Source organism: Nannobrachium achirus, assembly GCF_963921795.1.
Source record: "Nannobrachium achirus genome assembly, chromosome: 11".
NCBI lineage: Eukaryota > Metazoa > Chordata > Actinopteri > Myctophiformes > Myctophidae > Nannobrachium > Nannobrachium achirus.
This window is the reverse complement of record NC_137820.1, coordinates 53078905-53106373: the sequence shown is the minus strand read 5'-3', so window position 1 is coordinate 53106373 and position 27469 is coordinate 53078905. Positions and strand designations below refer to the sequence as shown.

General features: G+C 43.0%; 2 protein-coding genes across 2 annotated transcripts in view; one reads left to right on the top strand and one right to left on the bottom strand.

Moving 5' to 3' along the window:
- Positions 1 to 856: 856 nt before the first annotated feature.
- On the bottom strand, positions 857 to 2176 carry LOC308294447 (proton-coupled zinc antiporter SLC30A1-like; the record flags this gene model as incomplete). Its single annotated transcript, XM_080737180.1, has 1 exon — positions 857 to 2176. One exon carries the CDS (start codon positions 2174 to 2176, stop codon positions 857 to 859), a length of 1320 nt encoding a protein of 439 aa, XP_080593306.1.
- Positions 2177 to 4844: 2668 nt separating this feature from the next.
- LOC308293941 (F-actin-capping protein subunit alpha-2) overlaps positions 4845 to 27469 on the top strand; it is a 29483-nt gene continuing 6858 nt past the window's right edge. Inside the window, exons 1-5 of the mRNA XM_080736615.1 lie at positions 4845 to 4915; positions 20149 to 20212; positions 23130 to 23181; positions 24608 to 24671; positions 26052 to 26258. Coding sequence (XP_080592741.1) covers positions 4877 to 4915; positions 20149 to 20212; positions 23130 to 23181; positions 24608 to 24671; positions 26052 to 26258 — 426 coding nt within the window. The 5' untranslated portion in view covers positions 4845 to 4876. The remainder of the gene's footprint in view (positions 4916 to 20148; positions 20213 to 23129; positions 23182 to 24607; positions 24672 to 26051; positions 26259 to 27469) is intronic.

Genomic DNA, 27469 nt, shown 5'->3' with positions numbered 1-27469 from the left:
TCATATTTCAACTAACATTACAAACAATAACAATAATCCTGTCAAACAAAAAAGTCCATATGACGTCCTGGTAATGACGTCAAGATCATCCCCATATGGGCTGTGATCTGGCCCCAATCGAGACGTCACTGATGTGCTTGCTGGGATTATTTCATGGTAATTGTTATTTTCCCTCCCCCACTTCTCTTTTTCTTTTATTTATTTATTTATTCCTGTTTTAGTTTATGCTGTTACTAGAGGTTTGCGCCGCTTCTCCTGTTTTATAGTAAAATATTACGAAGTCACGACCAATCATGGAGATTGGCCCATTTATAGTCTGGTTGGCCAAAATGTCATGTGAAGCTCACCAATCCATCAATCCTCAAGTTTAGCGGAAATACAGCATTCCCGTTTATGCCTATCTGATTGGCTACGATCTAGCACGTTTGACATTTGGCTTTGTTGCAGACTGGACATCATACTGAGAGTGATTGCCAGCAGAACAGTATTACAGGCCATTATGGCAAATTCGGGTCGGTGCTACTCATTCCACGAATGCCTGATGCTTACAATCTGTACCTCGTCGTAGGTGACTAATCAACGATAAAAATGATATAAAACACAATACCAATTGGTATTATTAAAGGGGAGATATAATGGACCAAAGTCAAGTTTACTTACTTTTTGTGCACGGTTTACTTTTGTCGTGGCCAATGACAGGGCCATCATTCCCCATCTATGCTGGGAAAAAAAAGAAAGAAAAAAAAAGGCCTGAAAAAGACAGTCAGCTAATTGTGGCCTAGCCAGTATTTTCTGAACCTGTCCTCTGTTACCCTGTCCATCTCAGACACAAGTCCACCTCTCTAGTGGTCATACCCTACGGTTCTTGTGGGAAGTTCCCCTCCGCTGCGGCATCATGTTCGGAGGCGCCATTCTCCCCTTTGCTGCAGCACAGGTTGGGAGCACACTGAGACTGACAGGGGAGTTCACAATCCTGTGACTCTGAGTTGAACGTGACAAACTCTGGCTGGATGGTCGTGGCGTGGATGCCCTCGTGGTGGAAGAAGTCCTTGATGCGCTTTGCCACATCCATGTAGGAGGCTGGGTCGTGGCACTTGACGTGCGCTGTCGCGATGATGCGGCTGCCAGCCAGCTGCCAGATGTGCAGTTCATGGATGGCGAGGACTCCTTCCAGACCGAGCAGCCGCTCGTTCAGTCCGTTCATGTTGATCTGCTTGGGTACAGTCTGTAGAAGGATGAGCATCGACTCCTTCAGCAGAGGGTAGGTGAAATACAACATGATGCCAACAGTAATGTAGCAGAGGGCGGGTTCCAAGTAAAGCACCCAGCAGGGACCAGCCATCCTTGGCATCATACTGCTGAACATGGTGGAGCCTTCCACCAGGGTATTGTTGTTGCTCATGCTGTGGTCGTTGAAGCAAAGGTTGATGCAGTTTTCGCCTTCGACGCAGGGCTTCCACACATAGGTGAAGATCAGGGCGTTGATCACCACGATGACGGAAACCAGGAAGTCACCCAGCACGTGCAGGAAGATCCCGCGTATGTTGAGCTGGGCAGTAGAGTCTTGATGAATGCTATCCTTGTCCTCGTACAGTGACATGCCATTCAATTGCGCCTCTGTGCCCTCATTGTGGGTGATCTCATGACGGCGTCTCTCATTTGGATTGTTGCAGTTCTCCACCAGTTTGATGGTTGCTTCTCCCAATGATCCTTTGGACTTTTTACCCTTGTTCTTCTTTCCATGCGAATGACCGTTGTGGGAGTGACCACCGTGTCCGAATAGGCAGATCCCTAGGAGGTTGACAAAAAGCCCTGCAAAACCCACCCAGAGTAGTAAGCGAGGATTCTCCAGCTCATGGGGTTCAATGAGACGCTCGCTGGCCTCCAGGAGAATGGTGGCACACAGCGCAGTAAGGAACACAGCGTTGACCAACGCTCCCATCACCTCCGCACGGATCCATCCGAACGTGTTCCTATCCGTTGCTTGCGTCTTCCCAGCGATCCGCATGGCAACCAGAGCCACGATCTGCGCGATAACGTCAGATAGCATGTGGAAAGAGTCTGCCAGCAGTGTTAGAGACCCTGTCAACTGACTGACCACCAGTTCCACGATGAAGAACCCAAAGGTCAATGTGAGCATGCACATCAGCCGTACATGATTCGACCCACAAGCCATTATCCCTTCAGAAACCACCCCTGGGTCAATTAGGTTCTATGGTAGGTAACTTAAGTATCTACAATAAGGGTTTATTGAGTTTGATAGCAAGACAACTTTATACAGCTCCGGCTACCTAAGACAATACCACCTGTATAACAGGTATAAACAGATTATAAGGGCAATTTCTATGTTATCATGATGTAATTTGATGTCACAGTGTGATGTAGTTTGATGTCACAGTGTGATGTCAGTATACTGCACAAGGAATCCAACACATTATAAAAACTCATCTTTATAGCCCCTTTCCCACTGGACAAAAAACACTCAAACATAACTAAACTGCACTCTGTCAAGGTGCCAACTTGTATGGCCTACAGTTCAGTGTTCAGTTGATTAACAAGGTGGTGTTTGTGAACATGCACGGTATCCTTCAACTTCTTGTTCATGCCCCAAACCCAAAGTGATGGATATACATGGTTTTGTAGCAATTTGTAGCAATTGTAGAAATATTAGACCCTAATTGTCGAATGTTTAAGCGTAATGATCATGTATATTTTCTTTTACTTGATACCTTGGGGCAGACCGAGGGCCAGATGGAGGGATTACATCTCCAAACTGGCCTGGGAACGCCTCGGGATCCCACAGGAGGAAGTTGCTAATGTTGCTTGGGAAAGAGTTGTTTGGAGCACTCGGCTGGAGCTGCTGCCCCTGCGACCCGACTCCGGAGAAGCGGCTGAAGATGGATGGATAGAGAATTTAGAGTTCACTGTTTTTTGAAGCGGTGAAAGCCGCTTCCAAGGAGTGGCTTTGTGTGTCCCCCATGTCCATATATGGTCATTTCAGTCCAGAATGAACAGGTTTTATCTGTCCGTAAATGTGTGTCCCCCATGTCCATATATGGTCATTTCAGTCCAGAATGAACAGGTTTTAAATGTCCCTACGTCCAGAATATGTGTGTAGTGTGGACAGTTCTATATGTCCAATGAGATTTTTGTGTTTTAAGCAGTGTGCTGTGCAGGCCTGGAATTTTGTCATTTTAGGGGCAAGGCCACTTGGCCTTTGGTGTCTTCAGTTTTTTGAGGGCACAAAGGCCAAATGCCAGGGCAGGAAGGCCATAATAAAACAAGATTTTAGTCCATTGAAAGAATTTGTTGAATTTAAGGGTTAGGGATGATAACCTAATCTGCAGTGAAATAGATAAATGATGGTATTTACAATCTGATCCATGCTCAGCCCTGCACTAATCAAAGTCACCGGATTGGTTTAAAATGGGGACTCGGGGGAGTTTAGATTTCAGAATCTCAACAAAAGACACCGGTGTCTACTGTCAGACTGTCTACATATTGACCAGAACGAGACAGAGGAGAAAGTGGTGCAGTCAGCTGGGGCATTAAGGCCACTGTGGCCTCAGGTCATAGAGGCACAAGGCCAAACTGAGGGGTAGCAGCGGCCATGGCCTTCATGGCCTCCCTGAAATTCCTGCCCTGTTGCTGTGCAGTAACTCTTCACTTGAACCCAAGACAAAAATAAAAAATAATTGTTGGAGGGGAGTATTTTTGTATTGCCTATTAATTGGGTAATTGTGCATTTTTCTCAGCATAATTAATGAATGTATTTTATATTTCATAGACTGGGCCTAAGGATTAGGCTACATTAGCTATACTCTCTGTGACTAGACTACACACACCAGTGACACCACTGTAGGCCTATTAATATGAGGAATACCCTTCTTGAAACTGCAAATGATTGGACCTTGTACATGACAAAGAATTTACTTCACTTGTGTTTTTACACCAACCTGTAAAGTTTACAGGTCGGTTAGCTATGGTTTACATGGTTTACACAAACCAGTGTAAACCATAGCTGTAAGAATTTGATGTGATTTCGAAAGTGAATCTGATCGGTGTTTTTAGCATTCAAATCAAATTCATAGTACTAGTAACCATTACAATGGCTATGGCTTTTCTAAATGGTTCCAAAAATATTTGTAACGGTTAGTTAACTAGTTATTACTTTTACATTTCAGGAGGTGGCGCTCGCGTCAAAGTAATGATAATCCCAAATAATTAGTCTACATGTCAGTCAGACCCATCACCCATGCACATGATTGGACTATATAATAATATAACACACATCAACGTTTTGCAAGGTAGGCCTATTTATTTGCTGTTAAAGTCAAACTCAGTCACTCTTTTGCTGTCTAATAAAAACAAGCAAGGTGGTTGAAAAGCAAGCTCGTGTGTTGATATGACAGTCTCGCGACTGAAAGTCACTGGCCAGCGTGATCTACAATGCTTTGCCACAGTTTGGCCAAGCTACTCATAGGCATTTGTTCAGATTGAGATTAGGATGTGAACGTTTTGATTTATTGAATACTTTATTAACAGTTCTAAAAGGATAACACAAACGCCCTATATGGCTTGTTTCCATTGTGGTCCTATTATGTATTCAACTTACCAAGAAGTTCTTTTCTCTGTATGATGGATCTATTCTACAAAGGATGACGGGGCAGCTGAAAAGTAGTAATGTTTGGTGACAGGTTACGCTCACCCAGTCAGTGGCATCGTTAAAGGAGAACCCGAGTCACTGTATTTGTTAGGTCACCACTTTTGATGCAACGCGGGAGGAACCCAGCCCTATGACCCAGCCCAGCCACCCTCCCTCCCATATTATGACGTCACGCTGAGCTCTGACAAGCTGGTGGTGCCGGAAGAAAAGATGGCGGATCATGAGGAGCAGTTATCCGACGAGGAAAAGGTAAGACACCGATTTTCCTCCGCACGTAGCCGCCCGCGGGCGTTGAAGACGCGAACGTGGGGTCGCGTACATGACCGGGGCCTCCGCGCAGCCTTTTCGTCCGCTCCAAAGTGCCCGTAAAGCGGACATAAACGGGCCGCCGTGCCGCCGCCGCTACTGCTCTATTATTTTTAGCTCAACTTCCGCTCGTTTGAGAACCGTCGGAGCGGAGGCTCCTTGTACGGTCCGGACTCAAAATAGGAGCCGTGCACCTTAGTACAAATTAACCTCAGCTAACCTCCCTGACCCACATTTTAATTATTATTATTTATTTATTTTTGACCGAGGAGGGAGACCCCATCAACCCCGCCGAGGGGAGCTGTCACCAGGGGACCAGCCCTTGTTGTGTTGCCTGGTTGTTGTGAAGTTCTCACACAGACACAGAGCTGATAGCTAGATGGCTAGCTTTTTTAGCCGCCTATCGCCTGCCACCACCCAACACTACAGCTGCTGCCTTCACATGCCCTTTATAATGCTTAAAGGGGAACTCCACCACTTTTCAACCTATGTTCATATAATTGGTCCTCACTCAAAAATAGCTTTTTTCTTTTTTTTTTTTTTTTTTTCTCAGAGGAGGGCTGTGGCCAGGTCAGAAACCCATAGTCTTGTGACATCATCGATTGTCAATCCAGCTTATAGAAACTGCAGGCTTTCTATTCCTGAAAAGTTGCAATTTTAAAGTGGAAGCCATTGTTCTCGCGATAATAAAAATCGAAATATTTTTTTCAAAAATATTGATTAATTTTTTTTTTTGGAAAATGATGATGTCACAAGACTATGGATTCTGAACTTCCCACAGCCCTCCTAGGAGACTTGGACTGAGTAGAAAAAAATTGTGATATTTTATCATGAACATTAGTGAGGACCTATTATATGAAGACAGGTTGAAAAGTGGTGAACTACTCCTTTAAGAATTGTGTTTTAGTGCGCTGGCTGCCAGGTTCTCAAGCCCTTTCATGCCAGGGACCCCTACATGAATGGGTATTTGGACGCGGACCCCCCCCCCATCTGAAAATATTTGGTGCCAGGGAGGGACCCCATACCAGAATTGTGCTGTGAAAAAAGCCCATTTGGTTCAGTTTGTAGTTGTACACTCTCAGAGTTACAGCAACATAAGGTCCATTTGGTTCCTAACTATCCATAATTTATCTGGAACCCCCCCAAGGACCCCACTTTGAGAACACATTGTTTTAGTGGCTATGGGGTGCATTTCTGCACTTACAAATCACAATGAAGTGACTGTGGTTGGAGCAGGTTTAAAGCTTTGTAACAATAACAAAGTAACTTAATCTACACTGTTTATATTTGTCTACAGCGTTTATATTTGTTATTTACATAAAGGGTAAAATGGCATTTATTGCTATTCAGCGCATGTCGGCCAGTTCACAATCAACAGCAAGCTATAGCTTAATTTTTGTCTTGATAGAGCTCAGGTTTATTAGACTTTTGACAGGTCAGTGGCCAATGGGTGTGGTCTCCTTTCACTCATACACGAGTTACCTCAGCTTTAAAGGACTGGGGCTGCTGTGCTCAAATTCTGATGCTGTGATTTGCTAAATCGCGTGTGTGTGTGTTCCTGTTGTGCATGTTCCCTAGAAACACGTTTTAAGAAAGTTCAATTGGTTTTTTGAGTTGGACAGAAGAGTTTGAGGGCGGGGAGGTGAGAGAGAGAACTCGCAACACAGGTCAGGACACCGTAGACAAACCCGGGACATGTCATTGTATGACGTGTACGTGTTTGTAGCATCATCATGGTGGTGTGAGGCAGGGTGCCTTGCATGGGTGCTATGGCTAAAAATGTGTTTCGATAACGGTATCACGTTTAGTTTCTGCCATAAATGAATGGATAGAGTCCGCCTGCGAAGAAGGAGGTCCTGGGTTTGATTCCTGCCCTGGCAATGTGTTGAGATGTCCCTGAGCTAGACACTTGACCCCTAAATGTTCTTTCCCTCCACTCAAGTCTGACTGCTTGTGCTGGGTGAAGCTGAAAACAAAACTTCTCTCTGCAGGATCAAATGGGTCTAATTAATTAAAACGTGTCGACATAAAGATTAGGCCCTACCTAGAGCTTGAAGTGACTTGACCAGTCTGTAATGTCACAGGTTTGATCCCCTGTAAGTTGTTGGTGACTAACCATGTGTTCTTGAGTAAGATACTGAAACCACCTACCACATCCTCACTCACTGTAAGTCAATCTAGTCTGAGAGGTGGCTAAAAAGCTTCAAATATAAAATCCTGTAGTTGCAATTTGTATTTTCAGCTCCACGTCTGCGATGCAGTAGCCGAGAGCAGGCAGGCAGGCATTTGTTTTGGTCGATCATCAGCTTGCTTTTACAGCAGCAACATTGAAGATGACACATCCCTCTTGCTTGGGAAATCATAACTACTAGCTATTATCTTATCAACATGTGCTTTGAACATAGCTTTTAGGAAACAGCTGTTTCATGCAGTTGATGCTCTGTCTGCTCCTTCTATGTTGTTGTTTACAGACAAGCCACTTGCGCTTATCGGCCTGCCTATACTGTGTATGTCAACTAAGGAGAGCCCATCTGGGACTGAGGGGCATAAACACATGTCTGCTCAACTTAAGTGAGCATCACATCACTGCTACTCATACATCTCCAAAACAAGATCACATCTCACCACGGGAGTTAGTCAACAAACTGAATCCCTTTAATCTGTTAATGATTTAACAGAGAAGGAAGAGACCTCTGCCTCGGATAACCAAGCCGGGTCTGTTTCTCTTCCTTCCACTGCCCTTTGGCCTGACTGCTTCCTTCCTGGTTATGGTAAAGAGAACACAGTTGGGGGTTACAGGAGAGAGAACAGCATCAGCTAGTCTGTTTGCTCTCATTCAGTATGGATCATCTGTACCGTTGGCTGTCTGTGGTTTAGCAGGGCCTTCCACCTCCTCTCCAGCAACTAGGCTGCATGATTGATGTTAGCACAAGCATTGATATAATACTTATTATTAAATGGTTATTATTCTCACGATTGAGAAGTGTATTTTATCATACTATTTTTGATTGTTTTACTCATCGTTTTAGGATCATGGTTATTTTGCTAAATTCTAAGAACATTAACAGTTAAAACAAATATGGTATAACAAACCATTGTACCAAACTTTGAGACAGAGGCCTGTTTGAGTCTGTGTAATCATAATGTTTATAGAAAACGTCTTAAAGTAGCATGGGAGTCTTGTCCTATAGTTCCTCTTTTGGACCTCGATGTGTGTGTAAATAGGTATGCTTTGAAGTTGCTTCCTCTTTTGAACCAGACATTTCTCTGGCCTGTCTATCAGTAATGTGAGGATTGGCCTCGGTGAGAATCAGATATACAATTGGATGAAGAGGCGTTCAGACCACCAGAGTGGAAGTAGGGTACTTTATGAAGTCTTGTCCATTGATGGTAGATGATCTCAGAGGTGTCGGTGTACAGGTTAGATGTTGGTGATGAAGGGGGAGGTTCATTCACTGTTTCCTCATCAGATACAAATGTATCGTGTTTAGACTTGTCACAATTATATTACATAAATCAACTATTTGCAATTCTTTAAAGTAAAGGCGACTATGTTGCATAATAGTCAGAATCGTTTCCATGTTGAAAAAGTTCATACATTCAAATATTTTTTCCAAACATTGCGGAAATAGACGATCTACAAGCTTACAACGTGTCACATCTGTCCTGGCTGGGGCGTGAGCTAGTGCTGAGGCCTCTAGTCTGTAGCTGTTAGATGCAGTGAGTTAACGCCTTGATGAAGTCAGCCATGGTAAAGCCCTGGCATTTCTAACTTGACACTTGAACTGCAGCTATTGTTTTAAAGCTTTGTACTAATGCTGTTTTAATTAATGTTAAGATGAACCAGGGCTGTAACCTACTGGGATGATATTTAATTTTAAGCCAAGATTAAAGGCTTTATGCTTAGTTAGTCCTTGATATTTTGAAATCATCCAGGAACGCATGCATGCATTATGTATAGACACCTGCACATGGAAGCTTCCTTGTAAAGATTACAGCGGACATTTAAGAAGATTCCTTGTGTGTGCGGAAGACATGAAAGATGTAGACAGAAGATGTTAGATGCTATCATGCTATCAGAGAAATTGGCGCACTCGCTTTTTTGTCCACACTAGAGACGGACTGGAAAGGTGTCTTGTTTCTTCAAGTTGGAGACACGGCTAGAAACAAGAACAGTCAGAGAGACTGATAACATTGACATCCAGTCACATTGGTGTTTCTTTAGCAAAGTATGTGAGTCCAGAGGAATGAAAAGTCTTGTCTGTACGCAGCCACTGTTATGTCACAGATGGAGAGAGAAGGAATGAACACCTCAGTGGTGCCCACGTGGTTAACCTAACATACTCGTGCAACTGACAACTCAGTGGATCGCCCAGTCGTGTATAGTTGTTAAGACCAGTGGCTTGTCACTTGGGTTACTCTTCTGGAGGTGATGAATACACATAAGGAGCAAATGTGGCATACATTGCATAGCTGGCATGGCTATCTACTCAACACGTACTGTATTTAGTGAGGCTGAGTAATCAGGCTATAATCACACAGTATGATAAATGGACATGTGTTGGTGACTGTGATGCAGACATATGGACAAGGACATATCACAGTGGGTCACAATTTATACTGGTACATGTTGCAAGGAAACAAAGGCATAATATATGCACTAATATGTGATGCCTTGTGCAACCCACTTTGTCCCAGTGTAGGCTTGGGCAATATAAAAAAAAATACTTTTAGTTTTTATGCACATACTTGCACATGATAATCTATTTAAGGGCCGGTGCAACTGTTAATTGAACTAATTGATTTAAAGTTGTACCATGTAACTTTTTTTATAAAACAAATCTTAAAATTGTCCTAACTCTTAAATCGCTAAAGTTTTAGAACACCCACTCCGTTATTTTCAGCTTCTGAAGCCTTCTCTTTATATGTTTTCTATGATCCTGACCGGGGTCCGGTTTTCGCGCAAAAATTACGTCATCATACACTACCGGCCAATCACAGCGAGGGTTATACACTGCCGGCCAATCACAGCACATCTTGAAGTGGGGTCGCTAGCTATCACAATAGGGCGGCCATATTTGTAGGCGCCCGTGTGTCTCTATCTATACTCGGGTGAAACACTCCGTTTCTCCGGAATGCCTGAACGCACAGGAACCAGGGACCCCTCTAAAGATAGATCTCGGCGAGGTGGAGGCAGACGCGGGGGTGACGTGGGGGTGTGAGGCCCGGTCCGACGCGGACGCTACTGACCACTAGTTGAGCAACTTACACAGTATAGCTTTAAAAGATTATAAAATGTAATAGAAAATAGAAATATCATCTTTTTTTTTACTAGACGTTCGCTGGCCTAGTCAGGTGCTACGCAAGTTGGGAATGATGCAAGTCAGGCACATGCCCACCCATTTGTGCAATATTATTTACCTTTACCTAGTTGTTGTGTTGTTTGACATGTTGGACTCTCTCACATTTTCTCACACACCCATTGCCGAATCGTTTAGCCAATCAGAGAGGCTGACGTGTACTTGTACTTGCAATCAGGTAACCGTTATAGTGTCAACCTCTGGCTCTCTTTCTGTCTTCACATCTTCCCTTCACATTTATCACACTCCAGTATTCAATGACATTAGATTCTGTTTTATACATGGCACCATCTTCTAACCCCCTAGCAGCTGCCCCCCCCCCACACACACACACACACACACCCTGTTATCTGTTTGGTATATTGAGATGGAGAGATGCCAGGAGAGGGGATCTCATTCTCCCCAGAAGAGGGAGATCCTCTTCCTAAAATGCCCTGGGGCATATTATTGGCTTAGCTTCTCATCTTTTCAGTGCTGCCTCTCCAATTCTTCTTCACTGGTTGGGGATCTGCAGTGTGGTGATAAGCCCACGCTGATGGCTAGATTAGTGTGTGTGTGTGTGTGTGTGTGTGTGTGGGGGTGGGGGTGGGGGTGTGTGTGTGTGTGTGTGTCGCACGCACACGGAATTGTCCATGCGTGCACATCTTGGTGGATCTGTAGAATCTGCTGGGAATCTAGAGCTGAGAGACTAGGCACCCACACTGTCGAGGGTGCCTATATGAGATTAGGCTACTAATTTCATGCCTACTGAATTTAAGTAGCCATCAAACTACTCCCAAAAAGTAGTCAACTATAGTTACGTGAGATATTTCTTTCATCCAATAACTATGATCAATACTTAAAATATATCATAATGTTTATTATATATCTCAATACAATCTCGAATACAGTCTAATGTAGGTGGGACAAACCTGGGGGTCGGTGAAACGGAATCCTCAATTGGCTCTGAGAGTGAGCTCAATTGGCTCGATTGAGCTGTGATCTGATAGGAGGACTAAAGTAACCCTAACAAACTTGTCTGAGGAGGAAGCATGTGCCTCATCACTGTCTTGTTTGTGATTTATACTTTAGGTGCGCACCAATAACGGCGATCTACAAGGCGTTGCACAGCACACAACCGAGTATTAATCTAGCAGGAAAATGGGACTCTTTCCTTCTATCCTGATTTTTTTAACTTGGCATAACTCAGAATTGAATTGTTCAAGCAGGTCTATGTTCAACAACACCAAAATTATGTCCACCTTCAGTCATTTGAAGGCTATAGTATAATGCACTGTTTAAAAGGTGATATTGTATTTCAAGTAATGATTATAAACTGCCATAGTAATATCACTCTAAATCTCAAGAGTAACTACAGTATTTCCACACTGTTTATTTTAGTCTAGCATTGAGACTTAGTCATGTTGTATGTGGCTTTATTACCCCACACTGACTGCACAACTATGATTTGTTTGACAACAAATTATTATCCATTAATGGATCACGCTGTAATTCTTAGTTATTTTTTTATATACATTTCTATAGCATATTTTTCACAACCATTTCATATACATGTTGTGTGACCACTTCTCTAAAAGTTTTACTCGTGACTCAAATGTCTTCCCTTACTAGAGCCCTGTGTACGGCTGTTCTCTTCGTCCCACTTTACTTCGGCCCGCTCCTGCTGAATTTCTGACTATTTCATTTTCTGCCTGTAATTGTTTCATATTTTGCTGGCCAAAGTTAATTTCTGACCGCTGCTACCGCCCTGGTGCAAAATGTAAGCGTTGTTAGGGACCGCATAGTCCCACAATATTTCCATGACAGAAACCAGTAAGACCCCTAAGGGCGAAAAGCGAAATTGCCCCAAAAGGGCGAGGTCCTAAACCGGCCATATTGAGGACCAACACAGGTGTTCAATGTGTCTGATTGGCATAGAACTAATGTTCTACGTTAATCAAAATACCTGGGTTGGTCCTCAAAATGGCTAGTGTAGGACTACAAATACAACCCATGAATATGGATTCTGTTAGTGTGGAGTTCTCCAAACGGGCATCATCTGGGATAGTGATACAATCCCTTTTATGCCCATATATGGATATCCCTGCTCTGACTATCTGACATCACTGTGATGTGTATGGGGAACCACAGTGTCAGGCGTTAGCCGTCCGGACAACCCCACAGACACGGACAAGCTGTAATGCTTCTGATAGTGACACTTCTGATTGCAGCACCATGGACAGCAACATAGTGGCCATTTTCCTGGGGGCCTGTGTGGGTGTGATCCAAACACAGCATTTCCTAAATGTTTTACTAAGAGTGAGTGAGGCTTGTTGTCAGTTGCTTTCTGGCACCAAAGGACCACCTCACCTCACCTCCACAACATAGCTACACGCCACTGGAACTCAGCCATGGTCCAAGGTGCCTTTCACAGAGTGGAGCTAACATTGTTAGTATTAAATACGTGTTCTCTTTCCAAAGGGAGATAAAGTAGCCCATGTGATTTGGGTGGCAAAAAGGCAACTCTCCTCCTCCTTGTTTATACAAGACATGATTTGAAGCCTCCAGTTTAGAAGAGTGAATCTAGAGTGACGTTCTTCACACCGTACTGCACATGCAGTCTTCTTAATTTGAATGACCGCTGTCATGCCTTCCAAATAGGCATGTTTACCTTCAGTACCTTGCTTTGTGAAAGTATGGTTAACAGAGGTTGTTTTACATGGATGTTGTGCAGTAAAGGGAATAGAATAACAAACGGATGTTTAATTTTATTCAAGCCTGGGGAGCTTTTATAAATCCTGTATGTTTGTAGCTGCTATCCAGTGTAAGCTAAACATAATATTGTATAAATGTTACAAGTCACTTTATTATGAGACAGCTTTCAACTACAGGAAATCTCTGGAACCCACTCCAGGTCCCAACTTCAGTACAGAGGACCATGAAGAAGGAAATGTAATTCCCAACTGAGTCCGAGTATATGCATGTCCTAGGCTCTAAGCCCTGAATGGGGCTGCCTGGCAGGCTCCGTAGACCACCCTGCGACACAGCAGCGCACCTCAAACGAGGTGACTCTGCAGCATTACCAACTCTTCTCATCACCATTTCATCTGCATGTCTGAACTCTGAAGACAGGCTGCAAACAGCCAGACAGACACCTAAAGGCCATTACAGCCCATACCAATGCAACTTTGCAACCATTTTCCCCAACGGCAGTTGCAAGGAGTTGCATTGGTGTGACATGGCTTATTGGCTTTGAAACTGTTTTGTTGCAAGGCGTTGCAACTAGTTGCATTGGTGTGGTCTGGCCCTAAGGAAGCATCCGTAGAAACGGGAATCAGTTAGGCTGCTGTGGAGATCTCTAGAATTTAGAAAGCATCACCTCTAAGGTTGTTGTTTGGTTGTTTTCACCACATGTTTTATTTTTGAAAGAGGACAGTGAAGTAGGCGTACAACAGTTAATAAAACGAATCAATTCAATACTTTAATTATAGCTTGACTGCCTGTTCAACTGCCTCACTACTCGATTGTCACAGTCCCTGTGTATGTGTGCGCCTACTGTAGCTGCACTCTTGGAAGAGGTACTGGTGACTGGTGCCCAAGAGAGGAAGTGTTGCTACTTTTGCTGTTCTGATAACTAATGTCTGGTGGTTGATCAGTACATCTTGTCAGTCTGCTTTACAGATAAAACCCGGGACACACATGTCGGGCTGTGATAACAGTGCCTTTGTATGGAACAGTCTGCTCTGCACGCAATGCACACACTGGATAGTATACAGGTGCGTTCATGTGTGTGCAGGACTGTGTTTAAGTCGTACGTGAGTGATTGTCTGAAGTTCGATCACACATTTATCCTCTCAAATCCACAGACCATACAAAGGTCCAACTAGCGCCCTGCCGCCCTCTACACCTCTGTCCCATTACTACTAAAGGAATAAATCCCTCAGTAGTCAGTACCAATCTAGCATTATGCCGTCCTCTCTAGATGCTCACAAAGTGAGACCGTTCCCAGAGGCTGAAATGGAACATGGCCAGCTGAAGATGAAGCCTTAAGCTGGTTTTAATACTGTATGTGCATCAGTAGTCATAATAAATCGCCTACTATGCACTGACTGGTTCACCCAGATTCACTACTGTATAACGGGTGTATAGTAAACCCTACTGTAAACTTATGTATTGGTCGATTTGAGCATGGTATTAAAGGGATAGTTCACCCAAAAAAAAAATATATATATATATATATATATATATATTTTTCGATTACTTCGATTCGATTACCTATGGAGGCTTGAATTCATGGATATTTTTTGTCGCATTACTAAGCCAATAATTTGACCAGCAGTGGTTCCTTTATTATTGGCTTGCGACAAAAAAAATAAAAAATAACAATCCATGAATTCAAGTCTCCACGGGGTGTCTAATTGATAGGGGGAAAAAATAATTTTGGGTATGAACTATCCCTTTAATCAAATATCGGCCAACATTTCAATATTGTGCATCCTTAATTATTCCATGTGAGCATTTACTTTAAAATGATGCATGGTCTCTCCTGTCACCCTCCTACACACAGAGGATGCCCAGGTCGGTCTTAATTAAACTGCTCATGCTTCCAGCCAAGCTCTCCGTGATAATTACAGTGTTGCCTCTGAAGTCAGAATAGACCTTTTTGGAAGCTACACGGGGCCCAATGGAGCTTGAGTTATGTCCTCAAATATTTGAACAAGACCAAGTGCACTTGAATTCGGCTAGCAGACAGTAGTATCTTTTCTACTTTGCTTTGTAGGTAGGATGTTTGGTTTCTAGTCCTGCCACTGTCCTTGTTTACGCTGTTAGATATTATGTATTGTTAAGACATTGTTCATCCTGGCAGTGTGTGAGGTTCTGCTTTAGGAATACAGAGGACTCACTGGCCTTGCGGTTGACACAACATAAATTAAAGTCAGTATTCATCATGTATTCAGCTGCTGCCTTCTACAGGTCTGATTAAGATAAAGGTGCTGTTTCAGCAGCTGAGGTGGCGATGTATTAATACTGTTTGTCTCTCTCTCATATGACCTAGACAGTTCACCTTCAACAACAGATTATTAGCACATGGAAGGAGACAAACTTCACCCACACACATAAAGTAATAATACTTGGCTAATAAAGGTCAGCTGTCAAGCACATCACTAGACCTCTTTTTAAAAGTCAGAGACTAGAGTATATTAGTTAGTTATTGTTTATTTACTGTGTCACCTATTGGGCAACCCTGCTAAATATGTGTATTTATGTATTATTTAGTTTGTGCGGCAAATTACATTTCAGGGCTATACTTAACTTTTAAGTCATGATGATTATTTATAATTGTCAATGCCAACTACTCCAAATTGAAAAGTCTTAGTGAAAATAATTAGACAAATGAGCTCTTGTTTGGCTTTTATATAGTTAAGCTTACCGGTATATCGTTTTTGGAATTTCTGTTCCCATGGTTTCTCTCACTTGATTTTGATGTAGGAGAAAGCCTATGATCTATTCTACAGCGTTGTTATTTCAATTATCCTAAACCAAATTATAATGGGAATTTGAGATTAGTCACAGACTACAGTCTTTCCTCTGACCATTATTGAAGACAGATTTCTACAATGTGAAAAAGACAGTGTCATATTGACAGTGTAATGGGATCTTTTTGGCTGAATCTTGCAATTGTGAAATGCTATTAAGGGTGATCGATCAGGGGGTCGGAGCTTTTGTTCTACATCTCATACTCAGACTCATACTAAGACCAATTACCAATTCGGGTTCAGTAGCAAACTCAAAATGACATGAGAATTTCTGTCAGTTATTTATTTCCCTGCAGTTTGTTTCCTTTGCTTGCATCCATCAATCCATTCAGTTCACACACACAGTCAATTTAAACACCAACGTTTGGGACTTCTAATGCTTAATTCATACTCTATCAGACAACAGAGTCATGTGCCAAAAATAGCAAAATGCGTCACGATGAGCTTTTTCTGGCATGCAACTCCGGTGCTTGACTCTGGCATACAAAAAAGTATAAATCAGGCTTAAAACCAACTCGAGTGTCCTGATGCTCTGTTCATCTTCAGCGGGAGATTGCTTTCTTCCTGTTTTGTACCTCCCCCTCATAACATCTTGGGTGTCTGAGCTTGTCTGCTACTCTGCTTCTCCAGTCTTTTGTCGTTTTGTTTGTGGCTGTCCCTCAGCTCTATGCCTGAAGATGTTTGTTTATGCCACAGCCATTTATGATGTGGAGGTCATGATGCAAAATAAATGGCTGCGCCCACTGGGACTCACTCACTCACTGACGGACTGGAATCACAAATGTACATGCCGTGGCCGTGGTGTGCAAGCATACATGGCACACGCATAAGAAAGATGTATGCAGGCACTCACACACATTCTGTTCTGCATTCACAGAGCCACTATTGGGTCACTGAAATGCACAATCTCTCAATTTGACTTCCACATGCTCCACACAGTCACTCACACACACACTGTCATACAGTATGCTGTTTGTCCCCAAGCACCTCTCTGCCTCTCAGCATTGCTCATTAGTGAGAATCAATCTGCAACTTGGCGTCGAGTGCTAAGAATCTTGTACACATACTGCTAATAAGGGCCCAGGGGACACCCCCCCCCACACACACACACACACACACACACACACACACACACACACACACACACAAACTTATATTATATACTCACCACCATATGCTCACAAATATAGACACACATTAGCATACACAGGTACTACTGACACTAATTTGTACTCGTTATACAAATGCACACAACCACACATGAAAACAAACAGAGCTATACTATACACAGACATGAACAGCATATCGCAGGACAGGCAAGACACCCAGACAGTCAGACAAAAGGGACAGAGAGAGACGGATCTATGGACAGAGAGAGAGAGAGGAGGAGGAGAGCGATAGAGACCGGGAGAGATGCACTACTAGACTTCTCCGCTCATTTTCATGCCCATATATGGTTTCGAGGCATGCGGGGAGGGGAGGGGCTGTCTCCGTCTCGCTGTCAGTTTGACATGTGACCTGGGAACAGGAAGTGTTGTGGTGTGCAACACAGAAGTGGGGAAATGGAATGGATGAACGTTCACATTATTATACAGCATAGAGACAGTGACAGAGCTGGGGAGAGAGAGACACTGGGATATAAGAAAGAGAGAGAGAGGAATAAAGACAGATGGTATGGTATTGAGTAGGGCTGTGCATATCTCCCTTATTACAGTGGTTCTCAATCTGTGGGTCGGGACCCCCAGGAGGGTCCACAGATTATTTTGGGTCCCCAGATGATTAACTTAATTTATAACATTGTTTTCTCACTGAACAGTAAACAAACCAACATAAAGTTTTAAGTGTATAGAGGGTATCTACACATTTCTAAAGTGACAATTTAATGACATTTTACGGCCAAATTAAGGCAGAGATTGTGAAAATAGCCGATCTACATGTAGATCTACTATTTTCGCAATATACAAAATGTAATCCCTCAACGCTTAGTGCTTGTCAGGGTAGGGGGGTCCCCAGTTAAAATATGATTATTTTGGGGGTCACGGCCTGACAAGGTTGAGAACCACTGTATTAGATGATTCAAAATAAATACATATCTCATACAATATGATTCAGGGATGATACATTTTAATAATGTATTGATACAATGCAATCTGATTTATTTTGTTTAATGTTTACATTAATTTTCCATTATGAATTAAAATTCAGAAAAAATGGTACTGCGCCATTGTTTGGAAAATGCATAGAATTGCAATTCTCTGAATGAGGTAAATCTTATTAAACCTTCACTTCCTTGGAGTGCCCAGTCAAGCTGGAGGCACAGAGGAGGAATCAAACCCTGATCTCCACGATGCCGGCCAGGTGACTACTTTTAACATTGACCTGTCACACATGATGTTCACATAAATCCCTGCAGTGATATTCGGCTTTATAGAAGGTTTTGGAGGTGTAAGAACTTTATTGCTTTTGTCCGTTCCCTCTGCCCCCGGACGAAATGACACAATTTTGTTCTTATTACTGCACTGACCAAACTTCATTTCTGCGAGGAGTATGCTGCAGCCTTGCCCTTTAGTCACCGTTTACCAGGTGACAATAAAAAACACAAAAGTTATTTTCCTGCCCTGAAACTGCTCATAAAAGTGCTGAGGAGCACTCTGAGCTCTCCCCATTCTGCCCACGGATGAATTATCAGCTAAATGGGCCATTTTCACAGCAGCCATTTTCACAGATAGATGCAGTCAAAAGTAATAACTTTGAGAGTTTTTCATTTAGGTGTCTTGTGTGCCAGCATGAAGTTAACTGTACAGCAGATGTCCATGCTGACACAATTATCAAATACGTTATTGCAATTGCAATGAATGCTGTGTTTACCTGTCAAAGGTCTGCTGTGGACACTTCTCGTTCATTTTCATTGAGGAGACAATACACTTTAATTGGTCTGGTTGACTTTTTTTTTTTTCTCCAAATTTGATCTTATGTCTGGAGAATTATAATTTGCCTAAACCATCAGAGCAAATCATTTTTGTATTTCTGTCATGTCTGATGATGACACATGCCCATATACGCAGATATCAGGATACAGTTGCTGGGTACCAAAACATGACCATGCAAGCTTTGCGCTTCGTTTTCGGCTTGTAACAAATAATTCCCACTCCCAGTTTATGAAATGAGTACCATGACATGACTCATGAGTGATCAATATCATGAATAGGTAGTGTTTAACCATACTCATTGTTATTGTCGACCATACAGAATGTCTAGGAAGGAATGGATAGAGCATGTATTATGGTTACAATAGCAAGTGGGCATCTATAAAGCCATAATGTTTTGCATGATCCTGTCAAAGCAATGCAAACTTTCCACTGTCTTAATGTAACCCTTGGTGGTTTCCCAGGTCCCACATGTCCTCATTTGCTCACTCTCTGCTGAATATATGATTAAACCAATAAGAACAGATGGAATTCCCCTGTCTGACTGAATGGTAGAACAACACAATGCTAATGACCATGTATGGAGGAAACGGCAGTACATAGTTGATAAACTGGTGTCTTAATTACTTTGTTATAACTTGAGCTGCAACTATCGATCTTTTTCTTGTGATTTTAAAAACTTTTTTTTATAGTCCATCTAATCAATTTGAAAAAAATCAAATTGATTATTTCTTATTCTTTTCTAACAATTAAATCAATTACCTGTAGTCCAATTAAGTGTTACTGTAGCTGTCTAAGGGCGGATTCACACTGCGGTCTCGAGTGCGCACTCGTGGCTACTTGGCAGATGTTTTGATAGTCCTGCCTACTGTCCTCAGAAACGCCGGCCCCGAGACCACCTCCAGAGGTAGTCTCGAGTTCGTTTGGTGCGTCCTCAAGAACAGTGCGCTGCAATGTGAAGCGGTGACGCTTCTGCTAGGATGAAAATAACAAGGATTGGTCTGTGACGTCACGATTAAGATACCAAGGATGCACCAGTGATGTTTCAAATACAGTCAGCAGCACACACTGCTTTGGTTGTGTATTGTTGTTCTGTTATCATTGCAACTCAAGATAATGTCAGGAACACAGTCAAACTTTATTATTCACTCTAAACTCTGATAGTGAGTCTTCTTCTGTGACATGACATTCTATAATCTCCCAAAACCCCATAGTCAACAGCGGCCCCGGGAGGCACATGAATACCATTACAGTTGAATGAAGTGTACTTGAGCATGGAAGAATCTTGCCCAATGTGAATGCTGGCCAACGGGGACTAGGCAGACTGCAGTGTGAATCCACCCTAATACTGTGTGTTCTTTATTTTTATGCAGGTACGCATAGCAGCTAACTTTGTCATCCATGCCCCACCGGGAGAGTTCAACGAAGTTTTCAATGGTGAGAAACTGTGCGTGTGTGCGTGTGTGTGTGTGCCGGTGTGTGTGTGCCTGGTCATATGTTCACCTCACAACACTGGTGCTACTGTTGGCACACCCAAATCTAATGAGTTTTAAAGCCACATACTGATATAGCCATGATGAGCAACAGTAATCTCACATTCATTCTAATTGTTTCTCCCTCTCGCTTTCTCTCACTCACACACACACACACACACACACACACACACACACACACAACACACACACACACACACACACACACACATCTCCCTTAGGCAGCGACACTAACACAGAGAATGCAGTCCGTTTATGTTTGAGAGCTACATTATATGAATATTGAAATATCAACAGTGCAAGCCCTGAAAAAGTGTGTGTGATAGTAGGGATGGGACGATATGAAAATTTCATATCACGATTATTGTGACAAAAGAAATCACGATTTACGATATTATCGCGATAATCAAAATCCATTATCCTGGGGCGGAACACTTGCCAAAAAATTGCAGAACTACAAGAGCTTGTAGATCGCCTATTTTTTGGTATTATAAGTACCTTTTACCAATTATAGAGGGTTTAAATGGTACCGGATATGCAGCTCGGCAAATAAAAGGTGAATTTATCCCAGTGCATGACGGAGGACGATATCACGTTAAATTTAATCTCCACGATACGATTATTGTGAGGTTTTTTTTATCACAATAATATCGCTTATCCCTATGTGATAGAGAACATTTCATTGATGGCTTTTCTAGTTGTCCAGATTGATTATTCAGGCAACAGAGTAGCTTGATGTTGTTTTGGCACACTTGTGCAAAGTGATCTCATGCTGCACTATCTGTCCAACTCCGAATAGGTGACATGTTGTAATCAGTGTTGGGCAATATTACTTAGGAGAGTTAAGCCCTTTGCACACAGGACAGTTGCATTTCTTCCGTTTGCTGTATGAATAAAACGCATTGGATTTGGTGTGCAATGCTGTGCGGAATCGGCGCTGCGGATCCCAAAAGGAGTCATAAAAGGAGTGATGAGTTTTTTACCGCATGCGACAAGATGCACAAATCGAACTGGGTTCGATCGAGAAAAAAACGCACGACCGCAGCCACTCGTCGCACGGCTAATTCGGATCCGGTGTGCATGAGGTCGTAGAGAATAATTGTTTTCTTTTTAAAAAATGAAATTTTCCGTTTTATCCGTGCGGATAAACGCGCCTGTGTGCAAACTAAAGGGCTTAATCGTTACTTATTACTTATTACCTGTACTCCTTGGAAAAAGTAATAATGTATCACTTATTACTTGGAATCAAGAAGACTCCTTTTCAGCTCCTCCAAAAAGCAAGGTCAAATTTTGGACACAAATTATATCCGGATCACGCTGGAGTGAGCAGAAATTGAATTCGGCTAGTGGGATTGTGTGGGTTGGGTATGGAGGTGTAAGGCATGGTCTCTCTGGAAAACGGTTTCATAGAGGCATTCCATCTTTTTTCATCTGCATGTTGTTTACCACTGGCAAATTCACCATGTCTCTTTAAAGCCGGCCATACATTACACGATAATCGGGCCCGACTGAATCGGGTAGAATTAAACGATACAGGATAATTTTTCAGATTATTTGACCAGATAATCTAAACGGGCTCACACTAGCCGTTTTGAACAGTCGGGCGCTCCGCACGCTACAGGATTCTATCCCGATTGTGTCGGGCTCGAACACAGCAATAATAAATAATATAATTGATACAAAATGCCACGGGGGCTGTTCTGAGCGCTGTGCTTTGCAACACGCACGCACACGCACATACAAACACATTACGGTATCCACTCACTCTAAACACACAACACCGTCTCACGCAACGAAAAAAAAAAGCTTCAATATGGAAGTTGTGTCCTATTTTGATGATAATAATAGTTAACTCTGACATCCCCTCTCTCTCCTGCGCTATAGTCGAGTGCTGCTCCTTCTCACGGTGCCTGATTTATGATTAGTCGTATGACGGTGTAGCGCACACAGAACATAGATCTCCAAGACCAAACGGTGTCCCTTCCGTGCCACGTTGTAGGCTTGTAGATCAGACCAGCCCCCGTAAATCAGGATAGGCGTGTACTTCTTTGATGTGATGTGCTGGACTGCTCGTCGCAGCCTGTGACTGACTGCAGACAGTGGCTGGTATAGCGTTATTCTGTTTGTTTGTTTGTTTTTTGGATCGCGTTACCGTTGAGTTTTAATTTAAATCCCAATCATTCATGATACATCCTGATGGACGGACGGACGCTATGAAAAGTGTGTCTGTGTGCGGGCGCGTGTGTGTGTGAGTGAGAGGCAGAGGGAGAGGTGGAGAGAAAAAAAAGAGATGGATCTGTCACTCAGTCAGATGTATGCTCAGAGACTTGCGTCTATCAGCGGCTGCTGTACCTATTTTCTCTCAGTCCCCTGCTGCTGTTCCAGTCTTCCAGACCAGTACTGATCCAGGAAAATATCAAACATGTTTGAAAAGAGTCGGGCTACCCCCGATCGTCCTCCGAGCCACTCGGTTGGGCTCCGAGTGGATCTGTGAGACCTCACGCTAGACGACATTCATGCCCGATTGTCGGGCCCGTTTCAGTCGGAGGCAGCCCGATTGTCGGGAGGGTAATTGTGTGTGTGTGTGTGTGTGTGTGTGTGTGTGTGTGTGTGTGTGTGTGTGTGTGTGTGTGTGTGTGTGTGTGTGTGTGTGTGTGTGTGTGTGTGTGTGTGTGTGTGTGTGTGTGTGTGTGTGTGTGTGTGTGTGTGTGTGTGTGTGTGTGTGTGTGTGTGTGTGTGTGTGTGTGTGTGACTTAACTGCTTCAGAGGTGTGTGAAATGTGGTGTTGTCCCATTTTAAGGTGTTCCCTTGGTGTTGTGTCCTTCTGTCTTCTGATGTGTGACTGTGTTTCCTCCCTACAGATGTGCGATTGCTGCTCAACAATGACAATCTCCTCAGGGAAGGTGCAGCGCAGTAAGTCTCCAGTGTGGGGAATACAATTAAAATGCATCATTTGTGCTCATTGAACTTTAGGCTCATAACGAATGCGTGCACTATTTCATAAAAGGTGTGCTTAGTAGAGTACGAATCTCCACCAGGAGGCATAATATTGTAATAGCGACGTATGCTGTTAAATTCATAAAGCCATGAAAGAATTTGACTGAAAGCACGGTATGTGATTTCCAGTTGTGCACCATCTCTACCGTTTTCCTCCCTCCATCTCATACACTTTCAATTGACTCGATCAATTTTCTACCAAAGTCTTGGAATAAATTCCTTTCCGACTCCGAGACATCAATATTTGTTTGTAAAGGTGTCTAGTACCTTTTAAAAATTCAACTCCCTATGGGAACCTGTCACAACTGCTATTCTTTTTTTATCTGACTGTAGACCCTGGAGAAGAGGTCAGACATCAGAATGCAACATGTCTGTGATTGGATAGTTCCGGTTTCTCCCATAAGCTGGAATTACAGTAGCCTTGTAATTGGCTAGTTATTATGTTTGTCATAGCCTGAAGGGACGATTGCTACGCAATAATTCATTTAAAGAAATGAGACGATTCTTGTTGACTGCTGACAGCATGCATAGGGCACTGATCAGCCTAGTATTATGCGAGTTTAGCTACAGAAAGACAAACAATTGATTGTGAGGGAGGAAAGGGAGTTCTAACTGTTCAGCAAGTCACTCGTAGTTCTAAGACAGTGATGTCATTACGTGCGCATCCCATCAAAAACTCATTCAAGTCGCCCAGGGACTCATTCATGTCATGGTCCTGGGGTCCCGGGGATGCGCCTCCATTGGAGTCCATGTTAAAATAATTTACCGGGTCGCGGTAAAAGAGAAACATTTTAAAATTCCACAGACACCACCATTGTTCATGGGTGAGAGCATCCTACTTTACCCTACGTTAACACAAATAAAATCCACGTAGAAAGTCTTAAACAGGCGATAGAAACGTCAATGTTTTGATTCCACCGACGTCCGACGCCATTTTGCGTGCCCGAATTCATTAGGGGCACATGTTTTAGTAGTTTTAGTAGTTCTAAGTTCAAACATTAGCCAAATTGTAAAATAAATATAAGAAATAGGCAAACATTTTGAAAATAGCCGATCTACAAGCTCACAGTGCTCGAAAACATTGTATTGAGGACTCATAAAACTTTTCTGGGACCCATTTGAATGACCACCTGTGGGTCCCGGGACCCATTACATTGAAAACCTAGTAACATCACTGCTAAGATGGCATAAATGTGTTAGATTTGTTACAGTACATACACACTCTGAAATGGTTCTATACTGTTACATAGTTGATTCTATAAACAGGAACCAATACAAAATGGTTCCATTCAGAACCGGTGCATCATGTAACAGAGACTTGTTTCCATGTTCTTTTCCCCAGTGCATTTGCACAGTACAATGTGGACCAGTTTACCCCAGTGAAGGTTGAGGGATACGAAGAACAGGTGAGTTTGTGGTTGATAAGCACACACTTCACAAAACCATTTTCAATGAGCTAGCATTGAAGACACTAAGCATAATTGAAACACACTGGCCTTCCCTTAAGGCCAATTTATGCTCTTTCCGATGTTCATGCCGAGATTATTATCTCTCCTGAGGCCAGCAATTCATGGTATGTAGTAGCAACACAGTGATTGCAGAGAGTGCAGAATCTCCTCTGGATCATGACACTGCTAATGACAACCCAACTGGCTTGTGACACTATTAACTGATTTACTACCACCCAAAAAAAAAACATTATTTTTTTAAAGAATTTTACCTTTTTAATTTGGACGCGTGCGTGTCCATCGTGCACGATCGTGCACGGATCTTAAACGACTCATGTGCACGCCATTCGACATTTGCGAAAGCAAAAAAAGAAAATTGTGCGAATCTGAGCTGCAGTTCTCCAGTTAGCCCCAGCAGTGGGCCAAAAAAATTGTTATCGGTTCTGGGTTACAGGCCCAGAATGGAAGCATTACCTCAAAGTTACTAAGTAACCCCAGAACGGGCATCCGATTTTGGATTGTTTTATAACCACAAATAAAAATATAAAAGGGTAACATTACTAGTGCTGTTTTTACAAAAGAGGAAGTAATTTACTATGAAGCTAAGCTATTGTCTCATTTGTGTATGCTTAATCAGGAACATGAGTTGACTTACAGAAGTGAAACGTAACGGTCAAACAGGGAAATGCATTCAGATAATGTCTCTTCTCATTCACCACTAAGTCTGCGATTCATTCAACAAAAAAATGTTTAGTAATATCTCTGGTGCATTGGTAGTAATCACTCCCTCCCCGTTTTCAGACCCAGGAGATGGTCTGTATTTCCTGTCCCAATTTATTTTAAAGTGTTGGGATGAGGATCAGAAGAAGGTGGGTTTTTAGGTAGTCTTAAGATGGGAGTCACAGGGTGAGGAAAACAGTTACTGAATCAGCACCAGTGTTTTTGTCAATCCACCTCAGGGTAGGAGAAAAGTAGATTACATCCCTAACAGTTGATCAGGCTTGTCTTTCGTACAAGTGCCTGTTTGTCCCGTGTATGGTCGGTCATCTGTGCTGTGAACAGTATGTGCACACACAGTGAACACGTCATGCTGATGGGTCGAGGCGAGGTCGTTAAATGGTTGTTGCACTGGCTGATGATGTCATCATGTTCCTGTGTTGTAATTCCCCTGTCTACATAGCTTTATCTCCCTCTCTGCTACTGTTTTCCACTTGATTCCCAGCGGTTCTTTTTCTCTTCTTTCCTCCTTCAGCTATCGCTCTTCATTTACTGTATGCTTCCTTCTTGTTCTGGTCTACCTATGCCCTCTTCTCTTACACTCCTCCTCTTTCTTCTTAGGTCTTAATCACAGAGCATGGTGACCTCGGTAACGGCCGGGTCCTGGACCCCAAGAACAAGATCTCCTTCAAGTTCGACCACCTCCGGAAGGAGGCCAGCGACCCCCGGCCCCACGATGGAGACTCCTCCCTGGAGGGATGGAGGAGCGCCGTGGACTCTGCTGTCAGGGCCTATGTGAAGGAGCACTACCCCAACGGAGTCTGCACCGTACGCATTTACCACTGTTTCACTACTATCCCGCCACAGCCAAATACTGTACCTACATTGACCTATAGGGTTGTGATGGACCTACTGTAATGATAAAATAGTGTTAACATCAGTGTTTACCTGAAAAGAAATCACAAAAATAGGTTAAATACAATATTGGGGGGGCACGCTAGGGTTAGCGATTCGCCTCACAGCTAGAAGGTCCTGGGTTCGATTCCCGCCGGGGGACGCTGTGGGTGCTGGGGGCGTGTTTCTCCCTCCGCGTCATCAGTGCCCACACCCTAGGTGGGGTCGGCGATAGGGCCTTTCTGTATGGAGTTTGCATGTTCTCCCCGTGTCTCCTAGGGTTGATACCCTCACAAAAACATGCAGTAATCCTGGTCTCAATAATGCTTCCCCCTGGCCAGCCGGGGCGTTTGATGGAGGGGAAAGGAACTGGTTGGAATAATGTTTTCCTTCCACGCGCTACGTCCATCCCGGGGAAATCCCCCCTGTCAGGTGAAAAGAAACAACTTGGACTACTCATGCATTGAAGGAAGCATGAGGTCAGTCCGTTGTCTCCCCAGGCGCGGCAGAGGGAGAGCAGAGCCCAGGATTACATAGGCAATGGGATAAAAATTATATAAAAAAAATATATATACAATATTGACCTGTAACAGCAGCCTTTTGTTGAATGTGGTCCAAAAACTATAAGAAATGTGTTTGTTTTGTTTGGTGTAGGACACACTGGGACTCTGGGAGTGATTATTTTGTGTGATTAGCATTTAAATTGCTGTTTGTGTTATGAGTACAGGCACACTGAGCATGATTATAATGAGCTGATTAAGCTCATTATATTATCTTTCGCGAAACTAGGTTGTTTTTCTTTTTTTCTTTTTTTTACAGCACACACAAAATCATCAATCTGTGTGAGTGATCAACGCTAACTGTCAAACATATTTGTGTTCTTTGCACAATAGAAAGATGAGACCGTAATCACATTATGGACTGATTTCAGCTACCTATGCCTCCACTTCCACAGATAGGCCACTTGAGGGCGTTTCACACCATCTAACTCAACCAAGCTGAGCTATACTTTACTGTGTTGGCTTGTCAAATTCACTTTACTGTAACTGTGCTGGCTAATACAAGTAGGAAGGAACACATTAATGAATTGAGTAATGGCTGGAACTCACTATCCACAGTGAAGGAAATGTCAGGGAGATGATGTT